At 43.1% G+C, this 26,939-nt stretch overlaps 1 protein-coding gene across 8 annotated transcripts in view; it reads right to left on the bottom strand.

Moving 5' to 3' along the window:
• The window catches only part of LOC135513143 (zinc finger protein 521-like), a 188,855-nt gene that overhangs the window by 36,792 nt on the left and 125,124 nt on the right, over window positions 1-26,939 (bottom strand). For all 8 annotated transcript variants that reach the window (XM_064935956.1, XM_064935895.1, XM_064935928.1 and 5 more), the window contains one exon: window positions 7,874-7,989. In XM_064935956.1, coding sequence (XP_064792028.1) covers window positions 7,874-7,989 — 116 coding nt within the window. The remainder of the gene's footprint in view (window positions 1-7,873; window positions 7,990-26,939) is intronic.

Genomic DNA, 26,939 nt, shown 5'->3' with positions numbered 1-26,939 from the left:
AAAGCAAGAGAGAGAAATGGTGAGAGAGATACATACAGGAATTGAGAGAAGGCAGAGGGAGAGGGAGGGAGATGGGGAGAAAGTAAGAGAGAGAGAGATGGTGAGAGAGATACATACAGGAATTGAGAGAAGGCAGAGGGAGAGGGAGGGAGATGGGGAGAAAGTAAGAGAGAGAGAGAGAGAGAGATGGTGAGAGAGATACGTACAGGAATTGAGAGAGAGCAGATGGAGAGGGAGGGAGATGGGGAGAATGAGACAGTGAAAAGAGAGAGATAAAGAAAGCAGTGAGCGAGAGAAAGAAAAATCTGAGCTGATTTCTGAGGTGATAGCTACAAACACAGATGCCTTTCCACACTTAAAACGTAGACTATGACTAAAGAACCCAATTAAGGATCTTTCTTAGGGGAGCCATCTTGGGAGGGAAATGGTGGGGATGAGTCTTGGTGGGACGTGAGCCCTAGGCTACACACACTAATTAGACTGAGGCAGGGGGTGGAAGGGGGTAGAGGATGTGAGATCCAAGCCTGTCACTGGGAGGGATATGGGGTCCATGGAGCTCCACAGTCCCAGAAACAAAACAAAATTACTCTCACATTTAACTGCTTCCCTTACGCACAAGAGTTTGCATGGTGTAGCGATGATGCTACAACACAGCACAGCAAACTCACTCATACAATACCCCTCTCTCTGTTCTCTGTCTCTCTCTCCTTTCCTCTCGCTGCTCTAGCTACTTCAGTGACAGAGTGAATTTTAGGAGTAAATTTGAGGCTACTGTTAGATTTGAGTTGAAACTGTGACGCCGACAAAGAACAAATCCACTCTCACATTTACCCACTTGTTTGGAGAGAGTCAGTCTGAATATTCACTTTTAATAGCCACACAATTGGTGTCATGTAACATTTGTACAAAATTGAAATGTCTAATAATTATTGTACATATCTGTGAAGAACTGTTTAATCTGACGCTGTGAGGACCAGCTAGCCTCAACAGGGTTTTGTAAACCACGTTTAGAATCAAACATTTGCAGAGTGAATCTCTTTAAACCTGGAATATATTTCTCATGCGGCGTTAATGACAAGCTTCATCAAAGTGTCAGAAAGTGAAATAAAAAATACAAATGTGTGTGTGTTAGGGAACAGATCCGATGATGAATTCCAGCACTGAGCATCCCTCCCTCTGTTTGGTTTTAACTTTTCCCTGTAGTACAGCGAGCGGAGGAAGAAGAGAAAGAGAATGCCTCAAAGGCTTCTGGGAGTTTTTGTCATGTTTCCCTCCAGACACTGTGTTCGCATGTACACATCAGATCCACCCTTGGAGGAAGAAACAGAGACACATACTCTACATACATACACACACACACACACACACACACACACACACACACACACACACACACACACACACACACACACACACACACACACACACACACACACACACACACACACACACACACACACACACACACACACACACATACACATACACAAACACACACACATACACACTGCAGTGAGAAAATCCTCCTAGGATCATTAGGTTTGTCATGCTGTCTAGTTCTGATCCACCTATTGTAGGAAAGTAGAATACCGAGACTGTGTTACGTCGTCGCTATTCATCTCACAATGTTCACATCCCCTTTTACAGGGCTGACGACTGTTTGCACAGCGTGTTTGTACATCATTATAGATACATTTAAATATGAATTATAGCGCATCACAAACAAACAGTTGTGCCCTTTTATTCACTTTTATTTTGATGCTCAGCTTTTTGAAATAGTGACAGAATTGTGAGCACCTGGGGTGATGAATAGAACGGCTTGTCATTTAAAAAGGTAAAAACAGAAGTTCAAACGCATGTGAAGCTGTCACACTTGGCAAATGAAGATAGCGTATTGTGAAATGTAGATCAGCCTCAGAGTGGAAAGTGTTAGGGACGTGATGCACTCAAGGTGGGGGCATATTCCAAATGGGCACATTCTAAAATCAATCTTCATGGGAATTATAGTCCCAATGTACCGTGTCAGAATAATGCTTTGCCTCGTTTCAGTTTCTCAACGTCGACGAGAGACCCAAAAACACAGATAGACATCACTCTCCAAAAAACACTGACAAACTTAACACTAAATAATATAATGTAATATTGTTTAAATACTATTTTGTGTGATGACCGCGTATATTTGGCTCTCGCAGACTTAAAATTGTTATCCGATCAACAGTAGAATGGGCTATGCTATTACATATGCTAATGCAATAATATCATTAGTAATACAGCAAACCATGGTGATTATTTCTGCTCTATTTCCAAGATATAATCTTTTCTCCCAATTTGTAAGTATTTTCCCCAGACATTATGGATGTCACTACATGCTTCGCTGTTTACACGGCGACACGCCAGCTAATACATTTCCTTCATTTAAAAGCTTGGCAATAATGGCTATTACACACAGAGGAAAAAGGAGGATTTCATTTGTGAGAAGAAGTACAACATGATACAGACGTGTTCTTGTGACTTCTAGCACTCATTACAGAGCTGGCTCTTTGGACCGAGCATCGGCGTCTTTGAAGGAATCATTTTAAAAGACACTCCAATTAAGGTGTGTCCTGCGTGTATCTAAGAAAAGAGTGAGAAGGAGAAGTCCTAGTGTACTAATTGGAGCAGGACATACATGACTTCCAAGGAATGATAATGAAAGTGTAGTATAAAAAGAGCCCCAGCCAAGAGGAACGAGGGGGAATTTCATCCCAGAAAAAATGTACAAATGTAAGTGGAACTGCAAAATGAACTTCCACTTATAGAAAGAATTAAGCTGTGGCTAATTCACTGCCACCTCCATCAGTTAATATATCTGCCTCATTAACCCAGTGGAATAGTAGAGCATTGTCAGTGACTCAGTGCCTTATGTAATAAGGAAGAGACACATCCACTGAATCTAATACTGAGGAAAGGGGAGAACAAAAAAAATGTCAGTATGGCCAATCCTGAGTACCCACAAACCCCTGGCTTGTCCAAACCAGGGTAAGGGCATGGGAGGAAGGAAGAGTACAGTAGATTGGAGGAGAGACTAGAAGAGGATGTGTCTCCTACCCCTATGGGTGCATGGGTGGTGGACGGTAGGGGGTAGTGGAAGAGAGAGAGAGAAAATGAGAGAGAGAGAGAATGAAAGAGAGAAAGAATGAGAGAGAGAGAGAGAATGAGAGAGAAAGAGAGCGAGAGAGCGAGTGAGAGAGAGCAGGGAGACCATACCGGAGACCACACCACAGCTAGCCCTGATAGCACCAACACTGAACCATTGGCCCTCCCCATCAGTACCTCATGCAATATCTCCACTCCATATTTTAATGGGATGGGGGAAGGGGAAAGGTGGTGTGTGGAGGTTGGGGACGGGTCACAGGAGGATTCAGGAAACCATGATGGTCTAGGGGAGAGCAGAGTCTCTTCTGGACTGTGGATTCTGGGTCACCGAGGCCCAGGAGTCAGTCAATCTGTCCGGTCCGAGGGGGTGGCCTGGCGGGGGGTCCTGGGAGGGCTGATTAGACGGATGCTCTCCCATCATCCATCTCGACAGGCCGGCAAAAATTGTCTACCCCTCGCAGGGTAGAGTTCACAGGGGGAGGCAGTGTAGGAGAAGGGGGGAGGTGGTGGGGGAGTGGCCCTGCATACCTGTCACAGCCTTTGGTCTGTTTCAGGGAATCTCAGCAGCAAATTAATAAAATATCGTTGCTGCTTCCCTTTACCTGCCTACCATGGCAGACAACTCTCCCTCTCCTCTCCTCTCCCCCCTGCCTGCTTCCCCTATTCTCTCTCCCCCTGCCTGCAGTAACCCCCTGACCTCTCTGACTACAGTGAGAGATGAGGAGTCGAGGTAGCCAGAGTGTCTGGGTGTAGGAGGAGAGAGAAACTCAAAACTCCAGGTAGACCAGGCAGAGAGAGAAGCAACATCTATCTCCTCATTGCTGGATGACAGCTTCACTACAAAGAGATTGACAAATATCTTCACCATTTTAGGGAGACATTTTTGAGTAGTGATATAAAAACCAACATCCCAAAACCAACAACTCGTATACGGTACATAAACTTTGACTAGCATTATGCCGCATTATGGATCCAGTAGAAAAGAGACATCAACAGTTGAAGTCAGAAGTCTACATACACTTAGGTTGGAGTTATTAAAACTCGTTTTCAACCACTCCACACATTTCTTGTTAACAAACTATAATTTTGGCAAGTCGGTTAGGACATCTACTTTGTAAATGACACAAGTAAGTTCTCCAACAATTGTTTACAGAGATTATTTAACTTATAATTCACTGTATCACAATTCCAGTGGGTCAGAAGTTTACACACACTAAGTTGACTGTGCCTATAAACAGCTTTCAAAATTCCAGAAAATGATGTCATGGCTTTAGAAGCTTCTGATAGGCTAATTGACATTATTTGAGTCAATTGGAGGTGTACTTGTGGATGTATTTCAAGGCCGACCTTCAAACTCAGTACCTCTTTGCTTGACATCATGGGAAAATCAAAAGAAATCAGCCAAGACCTCAGAAAAACAATTGTAGACCTCCATAAGTCTGGTTCCCCCTTGGGGAAACACAATGAGACAACGCAGCCGTTATATCGCTCAGGAAGGAGATGCGGTCTGTCTCCTAGAGATGAACGAACTTTGGTGCGAAAGTACAAATCAATCCCAGAACAACAGCAAAGGACCTTGTGAGGATGCTGGAGGAAGCTGGTACAAAATGACCCCAAACATACTTCCAAAGTTGTGGCAAAATGGCTTAACTTCTTATGGCTGGGGACAGTATTGAGTAGCTTGGATGAATAAGGTGCCCAGAGTAAACTGCCTGCTGCTCAGTCCCAGTTGCAAATATATGCATATTATTAGTACATTTGGATAGAAAACACTCTGAAGTTTCAAAAATGTTTGAATGATGTCTCTGTGTATAACAGAACTCATATGGCAGGCAAAAACCTGAGAAAGAATCCAAACAGGAAGTGGGAAATCTGAGGTTGGTCGATTTTCAACTCAGTCCCTATCGAATACACAGTGGGATATTGGTCAAGTTGCACTTCCTAAGGCTTCCACTAGATGTCAACCGTCTTTAGAAACTTGTTTGAGGCTTCAACTGTGAAGTGGAGCCGGATGAGAGCTGAACGAGTCAGGTGTCTGGCAGAGTGCCACAGGCAATGGTCACGCATTTCACATGAGCGGTAGCTGCGTTCCTTTGCTTTCCTGAAGACAAAGGAATTCTCCGGTTGGAACCTTATTGATGATTTATGTTAAAAACATCCTAAAGATTGATTCCATACATTGTTTGACATGTTCCTAAAGGACTGTAACAGAACTTTTTGACATTTCGTCTGCAACTAGTGAACGCGCTTCGTGAGTTTTGATTTGTTTTCCAAACGCGCTAACAAAAGTAGCTATTTGGAAAAAAATTATGGACATTATCGAACAAATCAAACAATTTATTGTGGAACTCGTATTCCTGCGAGTGCATTCTGATGAAGATCAGGTAAGTTAATATTTATAATGTTATATCTGATTTCTGTTGACTCCAACATGGCGGATATATGAAATTGTTTTCTGAGCGCCGTTCTCAGATTATTGCATGGTTTGCTTTTTCTGTAAAGCTTTTTTGAAATCTACCACAGCAGTTGCATTAAGGAGAAGTATATCTATAATTCCATGTATAACACTTGTATTTTCATCAACATTTATGATGAGTATTTCTGTAAATTGATGTGGCTATGCAAAATCACTGGATGTTTTTTGAACTACTGAACATAACGAGTCAATGTATACTCAGATTTTTTTTATATAAATATGAACTTTCTCAAACAAAACATACATGTACTGTGTAACATGAAGTCCTATGAGTGTCATCTGATGAAGATCATCAAAGGTTAGTGATTAATTTTATCTCTATTTGTGCTTTTTGTGACTCCTCTCTTTGGCTTGGTGGTGACCTAACATAATCATTTGTGGTGCTTTCGCTGTAAAGCCTTTTTGAAATCAGACACTGTGGCTGGATTAATGAGAATGTTATCTTTAAAATGGTATAAAATACTTGTATGCTTGAGGAATTTAAATTATGAGATTTTTGTTGCTTTTCAATTTGGCGCCCTGCACTTTCACTGGCTGTTGTCATATTGATCCCGTTAACGGGATTTCAGCCCTAAGAGTTAAATGTATTTAGCTGAGGTGTATGTAAACTTCCGACTTCAACTGTACAATCTAGAAACATTGTCCACGTTGTACAACACATTGTAGGTCTATAAAGAAAAACATAATTTTTTTTGAAAACGCGTGTCTTCATTATTAAAAATAAGGAACTCCAGGCAGAGTCAGTGGATGGTCTTGGTGTTAATAAACTGCTTGTGTATCTTATATAATTTGAATGCATGTAATTCTGTCTTCTGAATGCATATTTTTAAGTGTGATAAGCCTGTGTGTGTGTGTGTGTGTGTGTGTGTGTGTGTGTGTGTGTGTGTGTGTGTGTGTGTGTGTGTGTGTGTGTGTGTGTGCGCGCGCGCGCGCGTGTGTGTGTGTTTGAGCATGTGCCCACACGTGTGTGTGTCTATGTGCGTATGCACCCACCTGGGGTAGCTTCAAGAGCATGCCATGGCACAGGTTGAATTTGATGATGATCTTATCCCCTATGCTCAATACATGCTCTCCTTTTCACAACCCTCTGCTCCACAACAAAGTGCCATAGATCTTTCATGTTTGCTCTCCATCTCTTCACAAAGGGTGTAAAACAATATAAGCATGAAACAACACTTCCGGGAGCTGGATCCCAAAACATGTCAGAGTAAAAAGTAGGAAAAACATCCCCAGGTTATTTGAGATTGTTTACAGGTACTTGTAACAACCCTGGCTATAGCGAAAACACTCGAAACACTCGTTCCAATGAGAGATGAAGTGGGATAAATCAGATGCTGTTTGCCATGTTGTGTAGAGAGATAGAGAACACACACAAGACGTGTTAGTTAAACACAATACGGGTTTCACAAGGTACTTGAACATATGAACATTTTAATAGTCTCTACTCAGATGGCTATATTCATATATGTTAGGGTTCTTAGTTCTCAACTATGAGAGATACAAGAAGTACTGATAGAAAATAAAACATTTGTACAAGGAACTAGGAAAGATGTGGAATGCCCTGCTAGGGTACAATTCCCCCAAATATGATCGAGCTGCTTAAAAACAACAAGTTGACAACTGAAATTATTTCATTTTGTTTAAGTACTCTGAGGATAGTGGTAAGAGATGGCTTGCAAATGGATTATCTCTACAATGTTGAAAGTTTCAAAGAGTCCAAATTCTAACTTTGTTGAAGGGCAGATTTGGCATCCCTACAGTTACAGATCATATTTATCTATAAGTGCCTCCTCTGTGATTACGAGGCTGGGAGTTGCTGGCATATTATTGACTGAACTGTGTTTTGTCTCTGCACAGTATAGTTAATAGTCCCCAAAAAGCACATTCTCCTAATCCTTCTAATTCTAGATATGTAAGGTCTAATAAGCAAATCAAATCATTCTATATCTGTTGATCACAAATTAGTTTGGGAACCAACTGGGGTAATTCTGTCTGAGTCTCCCAGTCTCAACCGGAACAGAGAGGAGGCAAAGTGTAATGTGTGTATGTGTGTGTGCTCCTGCTTGCATGTGTGAGTTAGTGAGTGTGTGAGTGAGTGAGTGAGTGTGTGAGTGTGTGAGTGTGTGAGTGAGTGAGTGAGTGAGTGAGTGAGTGAGTGAGTGTGTGAGTGAGTGAGTGAGTGAGTGAGTGAGTGAGTGAGTGAGTGAGTGAGTGAGTGTGCGTGTGCTTGGTGTCCACTACCAGGGCTAAGTTTGGGTTTACCTGTAGCTCGGTCTGGAAGAAGAACTTCTGTGGGCACGGGGAGCAGTCGTATATCTTATCCTCCTGGCCATGGGCTGAGAAGATGTGTTGCTGGAGCTTACTGGCCTGGACAAATACTATAGACAGAGTGAGGGAGAGGGAGAGAGGGAGAGAGGGGGAGAGAGAGGGACAGAGAGAGAGGGAGAGAGGGAGAGAGGGAGAGAGGGGGAGAGAGAGGGACAGAGAGAGAGGGAGAGAGGGAGAGAGAGAGGGAGAGAGAGAAGGAGAGGAAGAAGGAGAGAGGGAGAGAGAGAAGGAAAGAGAGAGAGGGAGAGAGAGGGAGAGAGGGGGAGAGAGAGGGACAGAGAGAGAGGGAGAGAGGGAGAGAGAGAGGGAGAGAGAGAAGGAGAGGAAGAAGGAGAGAGGGAGAGAGAGAAGGAAAGAGAGAGAGGGAGAGAGAGAAGGAAAGAGAGAGAGGGAGAGAGAGAGAGGAGAGAGAGAAAGGGAGAGAGGGAGAGAGAGGGACAGAGAGAGCGGGAGAGAGAGAGGGAGAGAAAGAGGAAAAAACAAAAATTAGTTTCTTTTTTGAAATCATAGTAAAATATTTAAAATGTTGCTAACAAAACAAATACAGCTATCAGGAAATAATGGCAAATGCAAAATAAACTACAATTAAATAGTCTAAATGAAACAGAAACAAAAAAGAAACAAATGATTGTAAAGCCAATATATATATGCGTCAACAATAGCTAGGAAAACGCACTAAATCCGGGCGCCTGAATATGTTGTACGGACAATAAAGGACATTATGATGTCAGTAATTAAGAAAAAAAGAAGTGAACTTTGATAGGCTTTGATTGACCTGGCTGTGCTGCTACAGTACAGTGAGCTAGGACATAATGTTATGAGAATAATGATGATCTTTATTTAGAAATACTGTGGGGACAACAAACTAGAAAATAAACAACCACAGAAGAAATTGGCATTGCTTCGTGCAAAACATGGCCTCCATTACTCTACATCGCTAATGATATTGACAATATAAATATTCATGCAGATGCACTATTTATTTATGCAGACTAAGACTACAGTCACTATGATATAAACACATACACGCATACAACTTGCCTAGCACTTAAAATATATAAATATATACTATGCATTTGTGCTTTAATTAAGCCATAGATAGTCCACGTTGCTACAGTAGACTAGGGAGATGGGTGTATGCGTGTGTGCTTGTCTGTGTAATTTGTGTGTGTGTGTGTGTGTTTGTGAGTGTGTGAGTGTGTGTGCGTGTGTCTCTTCTGTGTTCTCAGAGGGGCACTTCAAACATGGCGTTTGTTATCCCAGACCCCTGTGCTTTAAGGAAGTACGTACAGACTGCTTCCCAAAAGATACCATGTGGGGCCAGGCTTCATTTGAATTTCTTAACAGCTCAAAATAACTTTTCTCTTAATGCATGCACCGCCTGGGCTGAGGGGCTGAGGCCCGCAGGGAGGTGAATGAAAAGCAGCCGCTAAAGGTGAGGTGTCTATTTGAGAGCACTTTGGGGTCACTTCAGCCCATTTGCCCCTGATGGGAGCCACACTGCAGCGCACGGGCGCATGGCGGAGCTCGCAACATCAACATGTCCCAATTTGAGTGCACCAGGGAGAGCTGATATTAATTATTGAGCTGTATATGCCTGAGGCTCACTTAGCTCCGGCAAACAGACACTAGGATGGCCGCCACCTACGGTCCTTAAATATATTTTTTTAAATAAACGTTTATATATCTCCAGCTCGCGCTTTACATCCAGAGTGACAGACACTGCCTGGCTACTAATATCTCAGTGACAGCTGTCTGTGATACACGACTAAACTAAACACCGTGTTGAACACTGATATGAACAAAGTCACACTAATGAACCAACAAACAATGCTACAGCTATGATTATGGGTTATGGCACACTTTTAAAAACACAAGGACAAACAGACAGAGATAGAGACAGCTTGCTGGATGTTCTATTCACAACAGCCTTGTTTTATCCCAAGGTTAACTACAACATGAGAATATCCAATGCTTTAACTATACAACTGCTTTGTTCTAAGAGGCTACAATGATTGTGGCTTTGATTGTGTTTTTAACATGTTTTTTTAAAACTGAAAATAGGCTTGCAGACAATAGCTGTTTTTTAAAGCCATGGTGTTGTCTGCTCTGCATAGAAACAGGTCAAACCAACAACAGTGAGTTATCATTTTTGGACTGGGGGCAGAGAAATCCCTACGACAAAAAACAGCTTCAAGACTGGAAGGCATCACTACAGACCCAGGTTTGATCCCGGGCTGTATCACAACGCACAATTGGCCCAGCGTCATCCGGGATAGGGGACTTTACAAGTAGGCCGTCATTATAAATAATAATTTGTTGTTAAATGACTTCCCTAGTTATAAATAAACACTTTCATCTAGGGGTTGGGTTGCAAATCCCACACCGGCCTACCTACAATACAGTACACAAGAGAGGTGTCAGGTGAGCTCCTCATATCATGATGTTAACATGTCTTCTGACCTTGTTCATACATCAATATTCAGTGGGTTGAAGTCATTGGTACGTTTGTACCAATCCTTGAAACATATCTCTGGCAAATATGCATTCACAGTTTGATCATCAGAAATTGTAACACTATGAGTAAAAACACCCAGTGGGCTATTAGGGGAGTGTTGTCTAACTTTTTATTTAGCTTTTATAATGCATTTTCCCCCAGGTTCACATTCACTAAATGTGCAGGTTTTACTATATAATTTCTTCCATTGTAGACAAATGTCCTCATCTGCTTGCATGCACCTCCCCTATATCAAGGTGTTTTGGAGGTTCCATTATGCACTGCACTTCTCCACATACTAACTATACCACAGGCCAATATAGTCTACCAGTCTAACTGTCTATCCTGCCCTCTATCCACCTTTCATAGTGACAATAGTGGTAGGTGGATAGTTTGTCCAGATCTGCAATATGCTAACTAACAATGAAACCACACGTAAAGTCATTCAAAGCTGCAACAATGTTCAGTATAAGCAGAGAGGCAGCTCCAAAAGCTCCCCTATTGATGTTGTTTAGGGACAATTATCTAACCTAGACTAGCCTACAACACTACATAGCAATTAGTAATTGCCTTATTGTTTTCAAGTGAATACAACATTCTACTTACTCTAGGCTGTAAACTGCAGTGAAATTGTCATTTGGATAACGGTACAAAAGCCCTGTGATTTGAATATTTCATTCCATTAATTCAATTTGGATCAGTTGTGGGTCTCCTCTGGACAGTTTATAAGGCATATAAAGACACAATGCCAGGCCAGTCTGGCCGTATTTTAAGACCTGAGATACGCTGTCTGTTGCAGATCCTCATTCTCCTAAGTTGTGCTATAATAATGTGGCCACATATGCTCCCAACAGGCCCAGTTGTTCAGGAAAGCGTCATGCGTGCTCTGCCTCCGAGCAGCTATTCCTCGCTCACCTAGAACCAAACACTTCAATATAGCCTAAATATTTGTCATTTACAGTGCCTTGCGAAAGTATTCGGCCCCCTTGAACTTTGCGACCTTTTGCCACATTTCAGGCTTCAAACATAAAGATATAAAACTGTATTTTTTTGTGAAGAATCAACAACAAGTAGGACACAATCATGAAGTGGAACGACTTTTATTGGATATTTCAAACTTTTTTAACAAATCAAAAACTGAAAAATTGGGTGTGCAAAATTATTCAGCCCCTTTACTTTCAGTGCAGCAAACTCTCTCCAGAAGTTCAGTGAGGATCTCTGAATGATCCAATGTTGACCTAAATGACTAATGATGATAAATACAATCCACCTGTGTGTAATCAAGTCTCCGTATAAATGCACCTGCACTGTGATAGTCTCAGAGGTCCGTTAAAAGTACAGAGAGCATCATGAAGAACAAGGAACACACCAGGCAGGTCTGAGATACTGTTCTGAATAAGTTTAAAGCCGGATTTGGATACAAAAAGATTTCCCAAGCTTTAAACATCCCAAGGAGCACTGTGCAAGTGATAATATTGAAATGGAAGGAGTATCAGACCATTGCAAATATACCAAGACCTGGCCGTCCCTCTAAACTTTCAGCTTATACAAGGAGAAGACTTATCAGAGATGCAGCCAAGAGGCCCATGATCACTCTGGATGAACTGCAGAGATCTACAGCTGAGGTGGGAGACTCTGTCCATAGGACAACAATCAGTCGTATATTGCACAAATCTGGCCTTTATGGAAGAGTGGCAAGAAGAAAGCCATTTCTTAAAGATATCCATAAAAAGTGTTGTTTAAAGTTTGCCACAAGCCACCTGGGAGACACACCAAACATGTGGAAGAAGGTGCTCTGGTCAGATGAAACCAAAATTGAACTTTTTGGCAACAATGCAAAACGTTATGTTTGGCGTAAAAGCAACACAGCTCATCACCCTGAACACTCCATACCCACTGTCAAACATGGTGGTGGCAGCATCATCATGGTTTGGGCTTGCTTTTCTTCAGCAGGGACAGGGAAGATGGTTAAATTTGATGGGAAGATGGATGGAGCCAAATACAGGACCATTCTGGAAGAAAACCTGATGGAGTCTGCAAAAGACCTGAGACTGGGACGGAGATTTGTCTTCCAACAAGACAATGATCCAAAACATAAAGCAAAATCTACAATGGAATGGTTCAAAAATAAACATATCCAGGTGTTATAATGGCCAAGTCAAAGTCCAGACCTGAATCCAATTGAGAATCTGTGGAAAGAACTGAAAACTGCTGTTCACAAATGCTCTCCATCCAACCTCACTGAGCTCGGGCTGTTTTGCAAGGAGGAATGGGAAAAAAATTCAGTCTCTCGATGTGCAAAACTGATAGAGACATACCCCAAGCGACTTACAGCTGTAATCGCAGCAAAAGGTGGCGCTACAAAGTATTAACTTAAGGGGGCTGAATAATTTTGCACACCCAATTTTTCAGTTTTTGATTTGTTAAAAAAGTTTGAAATATCCAATAAATGTCGTTCCACTTCATGATTGTGTCCCACTTGTTGTTGATTCTTCACAAAAAAATACAGTTTTATATCTTTATGTTTGAAGCCTGAAATGTGGCAAAAGGTCGCAAAGTTCAAGGGGGCCGAATACTTTCGCAAGGCACTGTATCTTTTAAAAAATTGTACCTTTTAGGGGAGACAGGTAGAATAAAGTTAAGAGCGCTGAGCCAGTAACCAAAAGGTCGCTGGTTTGAATCCCTGAGCCGGCAAGGTGGAAAAATCTGCATTTCTGCCCTTGAGCAAGGCAGTTAACCCCCAACAACACCTGCTCCCCAGACGCTAATGACATGGGTGTCGATTAAGGCAGCCCCCTTCACTTCTCTGATTCAGAGGGGTTGGGTTAAATTCAGTTGAATGCATTCAGTTGTGCAACGGACTAGGTGACCCCTATCCATAAACACAACGTTTAATCTGATTAAGCTACTTCAAAAGTCTCCTGTAGGCTACATGTGCACGTTCGTTCAAAATATAATTCAGGCATCCAACCTGTCCAGATTGTGGTGTTAAAAACGCAAATCATGACGTTTATTGGTTGTGGTGCGTTGGCACAGAAACTGTTGGTGTAAAATTGGTTGCATATATAATTATAAATATAACATCAAAATGTTGAAAATCTGATTTCCACCGAGCTGATCATTGTCTACAGCTGGCTCAGATCGCAGTGTGGGTCTAATGAAACAGGCCGGGAGAGGTGTGGTGGTCGGCAAACCCTCAATCTTCTGACCCATAGCCTTGTGTGTAATCGACTGTGCTACAAAAGCATGTCGAAGTGGCAAAGTCGATATCCAAATGTATAAACACAGCGTCACTAAAGTTATTGTTATTTGTGGTCTGAAACATTCATTTGAGTTAATCTTATGAGGGGGAGGGTGTTCAAAAATGTTTTACAGGACAAGGCGAGGGCTGTGCGAAAATATTTTTAACATTGGGGAAGTGGGCACATTTTTTTATGACACTGGGTTTTGGCACCTCGGGTTTAGAACTGTCCCTATTAATGGCTACACAGGGCCATAGTAATAGCAGAGAGATGAAGCAAGATACAAAGCAAGAAACTGAGAGGCAGGGAAAGAGAGGGGGAGAGAGAGACAATGAAAGAGAGGGAGAGAGAGAGACAGGGAAAGAGAGGGGGAGAGAGAGATAGGGAAAGAGAGGGGGAGAGAGACATTGAAAGAGAGGGAGAGAGAGAGATAGTGAAAGAGAGGGAGAGAGAGAGACAGGGAAAGAGAGGGAGAGACTGGGAAAGAGAGGGAGAGAGAGACAGGGAAAGAGAGGGGGAGAGACATTGAAAGAGAGGGAGAGAGAGAGATAGTGAAAGAGAGGGAGAGAGAGAGACAGGGAAAGAGAGGGAGAGACAGGGAAAGAGAGGGAGAGAGAGAGACAATGAAAGAGAGGGAGAGGGGGAGAGAGACAGGGAAAGAGAGGGAGAGAGAGAGACAGGGAAAGAGAGGGGGAGAGACATTGAAAGAGAGGGAGAGAGAGAGACAGGGAAAGAGAGGGAGAGAGAGAGACAGGGAAAGAGAGGGAGAGACAGGGAAAGAGAGGGAGAGAGAGGGAGAGAGAGAGACAAAGAAATAGTGGGAGCGAGAGAGACAGGCAAAGAGAGAGACAGGGAAAGAGAGAGACAGGGAATGAGAGGGAAAGAGAGAGACAGGGAAAGAGAGGGAAAGAGAGAGACATGGAAAGAGAGGGAGAGAGAGAGACAGGGAAAGAGAGGGAGAGAGACAGAAAAAGAGAGGGAAAGAGAGAGACAGGGAAAGAAAGGGAGAGAGAGACAGGGAAAGAGAGGGAGAGAGAGAGAGACAGGGAAAGAGAGGGAGAGAGAGAGACAGGGAAAGAGAGGGAGAGAGAGAGACAGGGAAAGAGAGGGAAATAGAGAGACAGGGAAAGAGAGGGAGAGAGACAGGGAAAGAGAGGGAGAGAGAAAGACAGGGAATAGAGCGAGAGAGAGAGTGGAAAAAAACAAGTGTGTTCGAAAGAGAGCGAGCGAGGAATACGACTTTGTGGACTTGTCTGGCTGTGTGAGTGGAGGCCGAATGAGTGAGCAGGGGGCTGGTCTGAGCTGAGGCGGCGGGGCAGAGGGGCCAAGGTCTCCTGGCTGTCGGGGATATTAAGCCCTCTGATTAGATCTCAGGGGCCTCTGCCATGGCAGACGTCTCCTTTACTACGGGCCTCAGCACGGGCCCCAACTCATCTTTATTTTGGCAGTGTGGACGGTGCTCTCTGCAGGCTGTCTCTCTTTCTCACTCTCTCTGAACATACATCACCAATACTAAGCTGTTTGTGGGAGAAAAGTTGATCCTGCTTGTATTCTCCCTTTCATCTTTTTTATGTATTTATTTATCTGTTTTATTTACATGTGTTTCACACCCAGGAGTTCATGATAGGACAGCTATAGATTTTCCTGCAACGTGAGTCAGTACTCTCAGATTGGTGTAATTTCATTGTTAGTAATAAGCTTAATTTGGGATGCAATTTTTAAACTTTTGTTTGATACAACAACAGAAGAGACTGGCAGTTCATGGAAGGAATGAAAGGAATGGACTCCAGAAATCACTTTCTATTTTCAATAAAAGACAAAGTTTTCTCCTGGAGTTTTGTGACTTTCATTCGCCCACTGTGACAAAAGGGGGGAACACCCACAACACTTTCTCCTGTTTTGTTTGTCTTAATACTCCCAATCACATTTTCCTTGGCAGCCCCTCGCAGCCGCTCCTAATGGTGCGGGAAGAGCAGACACTTCTAGCTGCAGGCTCCCCCACTTCTGAAACCTGTCAAAGCTGTCCTGGGAGAGTCAGCCTCATGCTATCTCCTCATCCAGGGGCTTATGGACCTCTTTGCTCTCCTCTCCTCTCATCTCTTCTCCTCGCTTCCACTCCCATTTACCCTCCTTCCGTTCCCCAGCTTTCTTACCCTTCTCCTCCCTCTCTCCATCCTTTCATCTTACATTCACAACTTGCCATTTGCAGAGCTGTACTGTAGCTTTCCACAAAGTTGTCTTCATCTTCTATCTTTACTATATTACCTATGTTTTTCATTACCGTTTCATTATCGTCTGTCCATTCTCCTGGCTTTGTAAATTGGATCTACCTCCACCAGACTAGAGTGTAATAGTGACCCGATTCAGGAAACTAGGCGTATGTCGCAAGTCACGACTTCACAGGAGAGAGGTTTTTTGGCAGAAATGCATTCTCGAACATGTGAACATTCATGTGCCTTAATAACAAACCTTTATGCCATCTTTAAATACGAATGAAGTTGTTAAATTACGAACCTAGTTGGTTTAGCCAAAGAAAAAGTAAGGAACCTTCCCACTAGCCATGATAATGTGTGGGCTGGACATGCCGAGAGATGAGTTTCAGATTGATCTGCAGTGTAGCATCTTGTATCATTAAAATTAGCTTTTCGTTATGCGTAGATTAACCTTTCTACTGCAGTTTTTCCTAAAGATATAATGTTAGACATGGAGAACTGCAGATATGTTGCTACTGCTCTCAATAACATTGCTGCCCTGAATTTATCAGGCGCTATCAACAAAGGTCAGTGGGAAAAAGTTGTAAAGGACTATGTCATGACTGTCCTGATCAGGTCAGGTTACAGGAGACCACAACCCTACAGATTATCTCTCAACCCCAACAGGGGAGGAGAGATCTAGGGGTCTGAAGATGTGGGGGTTTTATGACCCCTCACGCCCCTGGTAAATCTTAGGCCACAGACAAATTCCTTTTGTCCTGTTACTATGGAGAACCAGCATCAGAACATTAAACATGAAATAGAGGGACTTTGGTACAATGGTTTCCGTCAGCCACAATGGTGGTCATGACGATAGATGGAATATGAAAATGTATGTAATTTTTGTGTTTTTAAAGGTTAATAGATGACGTTATTACGAAAACATTGTAAGGTCAACAGTTTACCTAGAATATGTTTGATGTTAATACATTGTATGATGTATGGAAAATGTCCAAATCAAAGAGAATGTTTTGGTAAAGATGAAATGTGAAGTTAGTTGTCTAAAATTGGATTTGAATAAAATCTAGACCTTGCCCATAACTTGGTATGCCCAGAGAAGGCCCCTAAAGGCAGTTACGCCCACTTCTGACACGAGGGTATAAAACCTGTGAGTAAAGAATTTACAGATTAGACTATGTGACCCAAGCTGCAGCCGAGGTCTAAAAAGTCAACTAACCCAAAACGCAACACGATTGAAGACAAATAAATATTTTTCTACCCAAGCTACGGATGAGTAGCTGTGTCTAAGTGGGTGATTTCAAGTCAAACCACCTAGCCTCCATCTCCCATCGAATCGTGGTAGCTACACTGTTTCATTCCTACGCTGTGAGCTCTGAGCTACAAAGCTGTCTGTCCTCAGAAGAGCCCTTCCAGAACAAGGGCGAAGGAACAGACTCCTAAGCCAAAAGGACACTGACATCATGAGGACGACCAGAGAGGTGCGCCTGAGAAGTGCGTCATTGAGCAGCCTGGACGGTCCACGCGGAGAATCCACAGAGACCTTCCCCACGTAATTACATCCTTATATTCTGACCCATAAGAGCGGCAGTTTGGGTCAAGGCTAAGGTTAGAATAAGCATAGCTGACAAATTCACACAAATGTATATTTCTCTCGTGTACTTTCTCTTTTCTCTCTCTCGAATCGATATTCGGATAGTCTTTGAGTTAATTTGGGAAATAGAAACTCAATAAAAATTTATTTTTCCCACGGTGCCGCAGGTTAATGAGTTAATAATTGCTTGATTCAGTTAATCACGCAATAAGAAACGTTTAATAATTCGATGAGCAACAGTCATCACATTAACTAATACAACGTCATGACATATTGGCACCCCCTGTGAGGATTCTAAGAGAGGACTAGGCCGTACTGTTGGGTTAATTCCATACCAATTGTGTAGCAAGATACATATATACCATTAATAGCTATAGGCAGGACTAGTGCGGGAGAGAAGCGCGTGTGTGTGTTCAATTTCACCCAGATACTGGTCGGAAGAGTACCACCCTGTTGTATTTCTGACGAAAGCCAGTGTGTAGGGGGGGTCTACTGAATGCTACGAGCCAGGGCATAAGTACCAGCCAATGCAGGCATTCTAAGTATAATACTAGTCGGGCCAACTTAGTGTTATTTCTGTCGATCGCTTTCAGGAGCGACCTGATTCCGTCATAAGCAATTCCTAGAGCAGAGGACATATGAGCCAGCCATTACGGAAAATTGGAGTAGATATATTCGTTTGCCGAAGCAAAGTCATTATCTCTCTACCTCTCGCGTTAGGTAACGTGAAGAGTATAAGGGTTGAACGTAAGACGTCACCTAGCAAACCCGGCGAGGTGGAAACCCCGCGCAAGAAAGCATTGCGCCAGATGCTAAGCTAACAAAGCGGAGCAGCCATTTTTGTTTTCCCCTTTGTTCATAGTGAATTCCCGCACCAGGCGGGAATCCTGTGTGATCTCAGCTTGCGCTATCAGTAACCTCTTGCGACGAATCGCCAGCCATTTTTCATGAAATAATTCAGGTTACGCTGTAGGATATCAAACCAGTCTCAACTGATTGGATAATATTGTCTTTAAATTTTTCAAAACATTTATTTGATACACTACCTTTCGGTTATTGGAATAGTACACAAACTAATGTGTTCTAACCAATGAGACATGGTTAAACTGTTCCACATTAACTTAGATATAGCAAATATTTCAGGTTAATTAAAGCTAATTCCTGTAGCCTATACAGGGTTGACTAATCATTCAAATTGATTAATAAATTAAATCTGTTTTACCAGCTTAATGGTGTTTAGGGAGACCTTTTTACAGCATTGTGAAATTCTACCTTCACTGGTACCTGGTCGATTTTAGCAGTTAACAGTGACCTCCGGTGGTGAAGAATCACCAGTAATTATTTTAAATAATTCAGGTTATGCTGTACGATATCGAGCCAGTCTCAACTGATTGGATATCATTGGCTCATTCAATTTAATAATACATTAAATTGCTACACTTCCTTTCCAGGTTGATTATTTAAATAATACGCAAACTAATGTGTTCTAACCAATGAGACATAGTTAAACTATTCAATGTTAACTTAGAGATAGCAACTCTTTCAGGTGAATTAAAGTTCAAATTCCCAAATAGCCTATACAGGCTAGATTTATCATTAAAATCGATTTAATCAATTAATTCTGTTTTGGCAAGTTCAGTAATAACATTGACATTTACAAAGTGTTTGCAGCCTCCAACTCAAAAACCCAAACATTACATAAATTGAAATAACTGATTACTGATAATCAAATGGGTTTCCACCCATTTCCCCTCTAATCAGTGGACCTTCACCCACGGAAAGATTGATTGCTGACCTCAGCAACAATGCAAATCCTAACTATGCCGAGGGGCTGGAAATGTTAGATGTCGATAACATAAGCGAGAAAAATGCAGACATTGCGACAGATGCTCTTCAAAATAGACCATCAGGCGGAGGCCTGGTAAAGGTTCTCTCCAGTTTAGCCCTCAACTATGCCCACCAGCAGAGATGGACAGTGCACCAGTACCTCAGTGCCCAGCAGAGGCACGAGGAGGAAGCTGGTAGTTCAAGCACAGGTGGAGAGAACCAGGGAGCTGGCATCGAAAGCCAAAAAGGAGAAGCTACTGCTAGCTGAGGAACTGTGTGTGAGGACAGATAAATTGGAACACTTATAACAAAGAACGCGAACAAACTCTTGACCAAGTCCGTTTTAGCCAAAACTAAATACGATGAAGTCCACGCAAAACTAGATGAATCTGACGAGCTAGCTAGAAACCGGGGCGAGCAACTTGATGCCCTGCAAACAGTTGTGAATGAAACCACTCAAAGCAATAATGCTCTATTCCAAAAGCTGCAGACCAAAGACGATCAGTTAATGAACACAATGACCAAGTTGGAGGACAAAACAGCAGAACTCATTGAAGTCGCTGATTGAATGAAGGATGAGAAAGACCAGGTGAGAAAGTTGGAAAAGGCGACCTCTAAACAAAAGGAGGACATCGCATCACTGGATCTCTCACTCCACACTCTGGACCTCTCACTGCAAACCATGACAGATAAGTATGAGGCCGAGCGGAGCAAGGGCGACACCTACGTGTCTAAAATAAACACCGTCAACTCCCAGGTGGACTCTGCGATGCAGCAGAACACCACCCCTAGGTATCATCTGGAGGAACTCCAGAACAGTCACACACTATCGCGGGACAACCAAAACAAGCAACCTAGCTCACATCCGGAGCTCAGAGACTGAGGGAATGTAGATGACAGGAGATTTCAGCCTCTTTCTCTTGGCCATTCGGCCCATAGTGAATTGGGGCCTCATCGCCAACACAACCACAGCTTGACTTTTCCTCTTGGCCTTTCGGCCCACAATTCCCCACAGGAGAGTGCAGATGCTCCCCCACTTGGCGGGGATCCATGTTCTTTTTTTAATTTTTTGCATCTGACCGTTCCCTCTGTTGTCTTTGCCAAGGGATATTTGATACGGACCATTTTACAGTTCCTACAACTTCCACTGGATGTCACTAGTCTTTAGAATTTGGTTGAGGTTAATCATTTGTGCAAGAAGAAAAAGCACATCCTGGAACAAGGTTACACTGTTCAGAGTTGCGCAAGACGAAAAAAGGAGCAAGGTTTGTTTACTTGCTGTATTGAATACAGATTGCCCCGTCTACAATTTGATTGATTATTAACGTTTAAAAATTCCTAAAGTTGCATTACAAAAGTAGTTTGAAATATTTTGGCAAAGTTTATAGGCAACTTTTGAAATGTTTGGCAGTGACGTTATGTTTTGGTAAGCTGTTTTTTTCTGGATCAAATGTGCTTTATAAATGGACATTTTGGGTATACATGGACGGAATCAATCGAAAAAAAGGACCAAATGTGATGTTTATGGGGCATATTGGAGTGCCAACAAAAGAAGCTCGTCAAAGGTAATGCATATTTTATATTTTATTTCAGCGTTTGTGTAGCGCCTGCGACGCTAGCTCTTTTGTTTACTACTGGTTCAGATGGGTGCATGCTATCAGATAATAGCTTCTTATGCTTTCGCCAAAAAGCATTTTTAAAATCTGACATGTTGGCTGGATTCACAACGAGTGTAGCTTTAATTGAGTATCTTACATGTGTGATTTAATGAAAGTTTGAATTTTATAGCATTTTATTTGAATCTGGCGCTCTGCATTTCCCCAGGCAATTGGCCAGTTGAGGTGCTAGCGTCTCCCTATCCTCAACAGTTAATATACTCCATCATCACGGAGGATGACATCGCGTCTCCTCCTGCATGTGAAGTACACTCTTGTGAGGTAACAACCGATGACTCTCCCAAAATTGACATGCCATCACCACCCGATGAAAACCTGCACAATGTCACCGAACCATATCCTGGTTTCCATGCACAGGTAATACAACTACTGTCGGAGGCTGATGCTCTTGTCAATGACAATGAACGCCATCAGTTGAGAGAATTGTTTAACAAACACAGTGAGATCTGGTCAACAGACTCACTGGATTGCGGGGTTACAGGTATCCATGTGGTGCGTATTCCTACGCCACCCGGAGCAACTCCTACGTTTGTTAGACAATACAAAATCCCACTTGCAGCATACGCAGCGGTACAAGAGATTATCGATTCCTTATTAGCTAAACGGATAATCAGGGAATGTAACAGTACATACAGCGCTCCCATGTGGCCCATTCTAAAGCAAACGCCAAGTACTTTTCCACCGTCAACGTGGCTAATGGTTTCTGGACCATGACAGTCAACCCTCGTGACCAACACAAGTTGGCCTTCTCTTTCTCGAACAAGCTCTTCACGTTCAATCGTTGCCCATTCGGGTATGTGAACTCCCCCTCAGAGTTCAACATCTTCCTGCACAAGGCAATGCCAGACTCCCGTCAATTCATCAAAAACTATGCCGTCTTGTCAAAACCGTTGACTCATCTTCTTCAGAAAAACACCCCATTTGTTTGGGATGTCACTCACAACGAAGCTGTGGCTTCCTTCAAAAACCTGCTTTGCGAGGCACCCTGCCTGGTATACCCCAACAAAGACAAGACATTATTTTTGGAAGTCGGTCTCTCAGAGCACTGCCTTAGCTCTGGGTTGTACCAAAAATACAACCAAGACATACGTGAGCAAAACACTCAAACCTGCTGAACACAAATACTCAGACTGCGAAAAAGCGCTGCTGTCAACAGTCTGGGCAGTCAAACACTTCACCAGTTATGTCGGCGGACAAAAGGTGATCATAGAAACATGTAACCAGCCTGTGACTTTTCTGAAAAGCCAACGAATCCACGAGGGTTCTGTACACAACAGCAGGATAGCGGCTTGGCTTATGGCGCTACAGAGCAATGATGTAGTAATCAATTACGCAAAAGCGCAAAACCTGCCTTTGGGCAGTGCCATGGCGGTGTGTCAACGCTGTGGTGACGATGAAACCGACTCCGCACCACCCCCGCGTGACATCGCTCCGCCATTGCCTTCGAACCATCTCTACTTCGAAGAGAACGCGTGTCTTGAAATGCTGATGGCATTTGTAGATGGCTGTTCTTACCGCAATCTAGACCACTTGCAAGCTGGGGTGAGATTGGTATGGCACAACGACATTCCGTGCAAACCGCTTCAATTTCAGCTTGGCAACAAGACCAGCCAGTTTGCAGAAGTGGCTGGTGTGTTGATCACCTTGCCAACGGCGGTGAAACATGAATTGTCAGAACTGGTGACCTGCACCGACTCAAACTACGCAAGACTCACTTTCTTATGCCACTTTCCATTTTGAAAACAAAAGCAAATGACTACTTCAAGTGGTAAAGAGTTGACAAACAAAGAGCTCATCCTAGCTTGTGATGACCTCATCACCAAACACGACATACAGATGTATTGGAAGTAAGTCAAAGGACACTCCAAATGACCTGGTCATGACAAACTTGGCAACGACCATGCCGACAGCATGGCAAAATCAATTCACGGCACCCCTTGGGTGTTTGATGCTCGAGACGAAAAAAAAACACTGAGGAAGCTATGGTGTCTGCGGTAACGCGTAGCCATGTAGCACCACAGAAAATGTCTTTGCACGAACATAATGTGTTGCTGACACATTCATTCCTGAACAGCGATCTGGTAGCAATGCAACACCAAGATGAGTCCCTCGCCACTTTGATGGCGTTCCTGTCGGATCCAGTGTCCGAACTGGCTTTGGCAGGTTCACACAACTTGCGTTCGCTGTACGCAACTAAACAGCACCTCACACTTGTAGATGACCTACTGGTGTATGTTTCAGAAACCGACACCGCTCAAAGGTGGGTGGTTCCTAAAACACAGAGGGGGATAATGATAGCCCATGCCCACGACGAGCCATGTGGAGGCCATAGGGGGGTCAAGGCTACATGTGAAACATTGCGACCTCACATAGACCAAGACGTGGCACAATACGTGAGGGGGTGTCCAGTTTGCTGCCAGTTTCAACCCTCCATGCCACTTCACAGAGCACCCCTACAACGCAAGGGTGTGTCTTACCCCTGGAGCTCGATCCAGATCGACTGAGTCGGCCCAGTTGCCAGGTCGTCCAGAGGCAACAAGTATCTCCTCACAGTGACTTGCGCATTCACAAAGTGGGTGGAGTGCCTGCCGGCGACCAATGACACAGTGGAAACCACGGCCGTTATTTTGCTAAACCACGCTTTCAGTCATTTCGGCCTGCCAGGAGAAACCGTGGACAGCGACAGAGGAACCAACTTTTCGGCAGCTGTAATGACCGAACTGTGGAGGCTTCTGGGAGTCAAAGCTAAACTCCACATAGCATACCACCCTAGGAGCTCGGGCAGGATAGAAAGGAGCAACCAAACGTCAGAATCTTGAGGAAGTATGTGGAAGCCAACCACAAAGATTGGGACCTCAAACTCCCATTGGTACTGATGGTGATCAGAGCCACACGCAACAGGTCTACAGGAATAACACCCTTCGAGATGATGACGGGCCGGCAAATGACGCTTCCACTGCATCTCCTGTACCAACCAGGAGATGTCGCCACAGCCACGGCCTACACGGCTCATCAATACGTGACCGACCTGCGGAACCATCTCTAGACTACCTTTGCATATGCTCAAGGACAGTTGGAAAGAAGTGCAGAAGGTGACAAGACCTATTACGACAAAAAGGACTCACACCAGGTGTTCGAGGTCGGGGATAAGGTGTGGTACTACATATACACCAAACACGCAGGCGTCGCAACAAAGTTCCTGCCCCACTGGACGGGGCCACACAAGATTGTGGTGAAGCTATCACCTGTAGCTTACCAGATAAGAATCAGCAAAGGTCGACAAAACGCCACATTAAAGTGGGTCCACCGGAACCAAATCAAGTTGTACACTCCCCCCATGGGAATAGAAGGGGTGCTAGCCAGCACCGAATAGATAAAAACCTAGAGGTACTAAGAAAATTCTTAAGTACCCTCAGCTGATCCCTTCCAGGAGATCAGTACGTTGCACCTAACATCTCTTATTTGCTTCCCAGCTACCAGATATACATCTGTTGACACTATTGATATCGTTCTGCGCTGTACTGTTTCAAAATAAGAAAACCAGAAAAATAGTTGTCAAAACATTTTTGTTTACAAAAACAAATAACTTAAATAATCTCTGATTTATACATTGTATGATGTATAAAAAATGTCCAAATCAAAGAGAATGTTTTGGTAAAGATGAAATGCGAAGTTAGTTGTCTAAAATTGGATTTGAATAAAATATAGACCTTGCCCATAACTTGGTATGCCCAGAGAAGGGCCCTAAAGGTGGTTAGGCCCACTTCTGACACGAGGGTATAAAACCTGTGAGTAAAGAATTTACAGATTAGACTACGTGACCCAAGCTGCAGCCGAGGTCTAAAAAGTCAACTAACCCAAAACGCAACACAAGATTGAAGACAAGCTACGGATGAGTAGCTGCGTCTAAGTGGGTGAATTCAAGTCGAACCCCCTAGCCTCCATCTCTCATCGAATCGTGGTATCTACACTGTTTAATTCCTACGCTGTGAGCTCTGAGTTACAGAGCTGTCTCTCCTCAGAAGAGCCCTTCCAGAACAAGGGTGAGGGAACAGACTTCTAAGCCAAAAGGACACTGACATCGTGAGGACGACCAGAGAGGTGCGCCTGAGAAGTGCGTCATTGAGCAGCCTGGACGGTCCACGCGGAGAATCCACAGAGACCTTCCCCACGTAATTACATCCTTATATTCTGACCCATAAGAGCAGCAGTTTGGGGCAAGGCTAGGGTTAGAATAAACATAGCTGACAAATTCACCCAAATGTATATTTCTCTTGTGTACTTTCTCTTTTTCTCTCTCTTTTAAATCCCCATTTTGGGGATTCAGTTAATCACGCAATTATAAACTTTTAATCATTCGATGAGCAACAGTCGTCAGATTAACTAATACAACGTCACTACTACGACAACTACTTTCTGGAAGACGATCGTGCCATGCTGACACTTGTCACACCCTGACCATAGTTTATGTGTATGTTTCTATGTTTTGGTTGGTCAGGGTGTGATCTGAGTGGGCATTCTATGTTGGATGTCTTGTTTGTCTATTTCTATGTCTGGCCTGATATGGTTCTCAATCAGAGGCAGGTGTTAGTCATTGTCTCTGATTGGGAACCATATTTAGGTAGCCTGGGTTTCACTGTGTGTTTGTGGGTGATTGTTCCTGTCTCTGTGTTTGTTGCACCAGTCAGGGCTGTTTCGGTTTTCGACGTTTGTTGTTTTTGTATTGTACGTATTTTCATCTTTATTAAAAGATGTATCTAACGAACCACGCTGCATTTTGGTCCGATCCTTGTTCCACCTCTTCGTCAGAGGAGGAGTTGGAAGAAACCCGTTACAACACTCTCTGACTCTGAAAATTAATCAGACAATGAGGAAATCCCTGATTTGGGTAAAAACATTTCAATCGAAGAAGATATTGTAGAGTCTTCTGATGCAAGTAATGGGGAAGAAACGGTGATCAACAGTATTGTTGTCACGGAAGAAGTTGACCTAGTTTTGAAATCAGTGGAACACAACGGGCTAAACAAGCTGTGCAAACTAAACGGAAATGACACAGGACATGTTATTTAATGAAAAGGGTTGCAGTCTGCCGTGAAGCTTTCATCCATGTATAGCTACAGTTTCAGATATTATACGTTTCTAATATTGTCAGAATGTTGTTTTCGTTGCAAGTTAAGGCTTGCTGTTAGTGAGCCAGCTGGAGTTCGAAGGCTGCTTACTAGCTAATGTTAACAAGGAACCTAACTTTTTTGTTTAACTTTAGCTATGACAATTGGTTTGTATTGCTAGTAACGTTACTCTATGGATTGGGATTATAGTTTATTTTTTAGCTAGCTAACGTTAACGTGACATGTCTAAACAAAAGACCCTAAGTTAAAGCTTGCTGTTAGCTAGCTAACATTAGCTGAGGTTAGATGGCTGGCTTGCTAGATAACATTAATTTACGTGTATGATTCGCAAGCCCCCTGGAGTTCGATTGCTGGCTTGCTAGCCAACATTAAAAACCTGTTAAGGATGCTGCGAATTTTCTCAGCTTTTTATAAAAAATCGCGCAAAATTTCAACATCCTAGTCATGTCAGGAATATAGTATATGCATATGATTGGTATGTGTGGATAGAAAACACTCTGAAGTGTATAAAACTGGTTAAATGATGTCTGTGACTATAACAGAACGTGTGTCGGAGGCAAAATCCCAAGGAAACCTGTTCACAAAAATCACGAAAAAAATATCAATCCGCCAGTCTCTGTATTGTCTATGGCAAGGTAAAATAGATAGCGACCGGTTTACTGTTCCAACAGCTTCCGCACGATGTCACCAGTGTTGTGAATTGTATTGAAGTTAATCCTTGGTCAAATGAGTAATAGGCACTTCCTGTCGTCGAGTCTCCCAGAGGAAGTTATGAAAGGGAGAAAATGGACGACGATTTCAAGACTTGCTGCTATTGAATACAGA

The sequence above is a fragment of the Oncorhynchus masou genome, chromosome 3 (genome assembly GCF_036934945.1).
Source record: "Oncorhynchus masou masou isolate Uvic2021 chromosome 3, UVic_Omas_1.1, whole genome shotgun sequence".
NCBI classification, from domain to species: Eukaryota; Metazoa; Chordata; class Actinopteri; order Salmoniformes; family Salmonidae; genus Oncorhynchus; species Oncorhynchus masou.
Note: the sequence above shows the minus strand (reverse complement) of the source record. Positions and strands in the feature narration are given on the sequence as shown.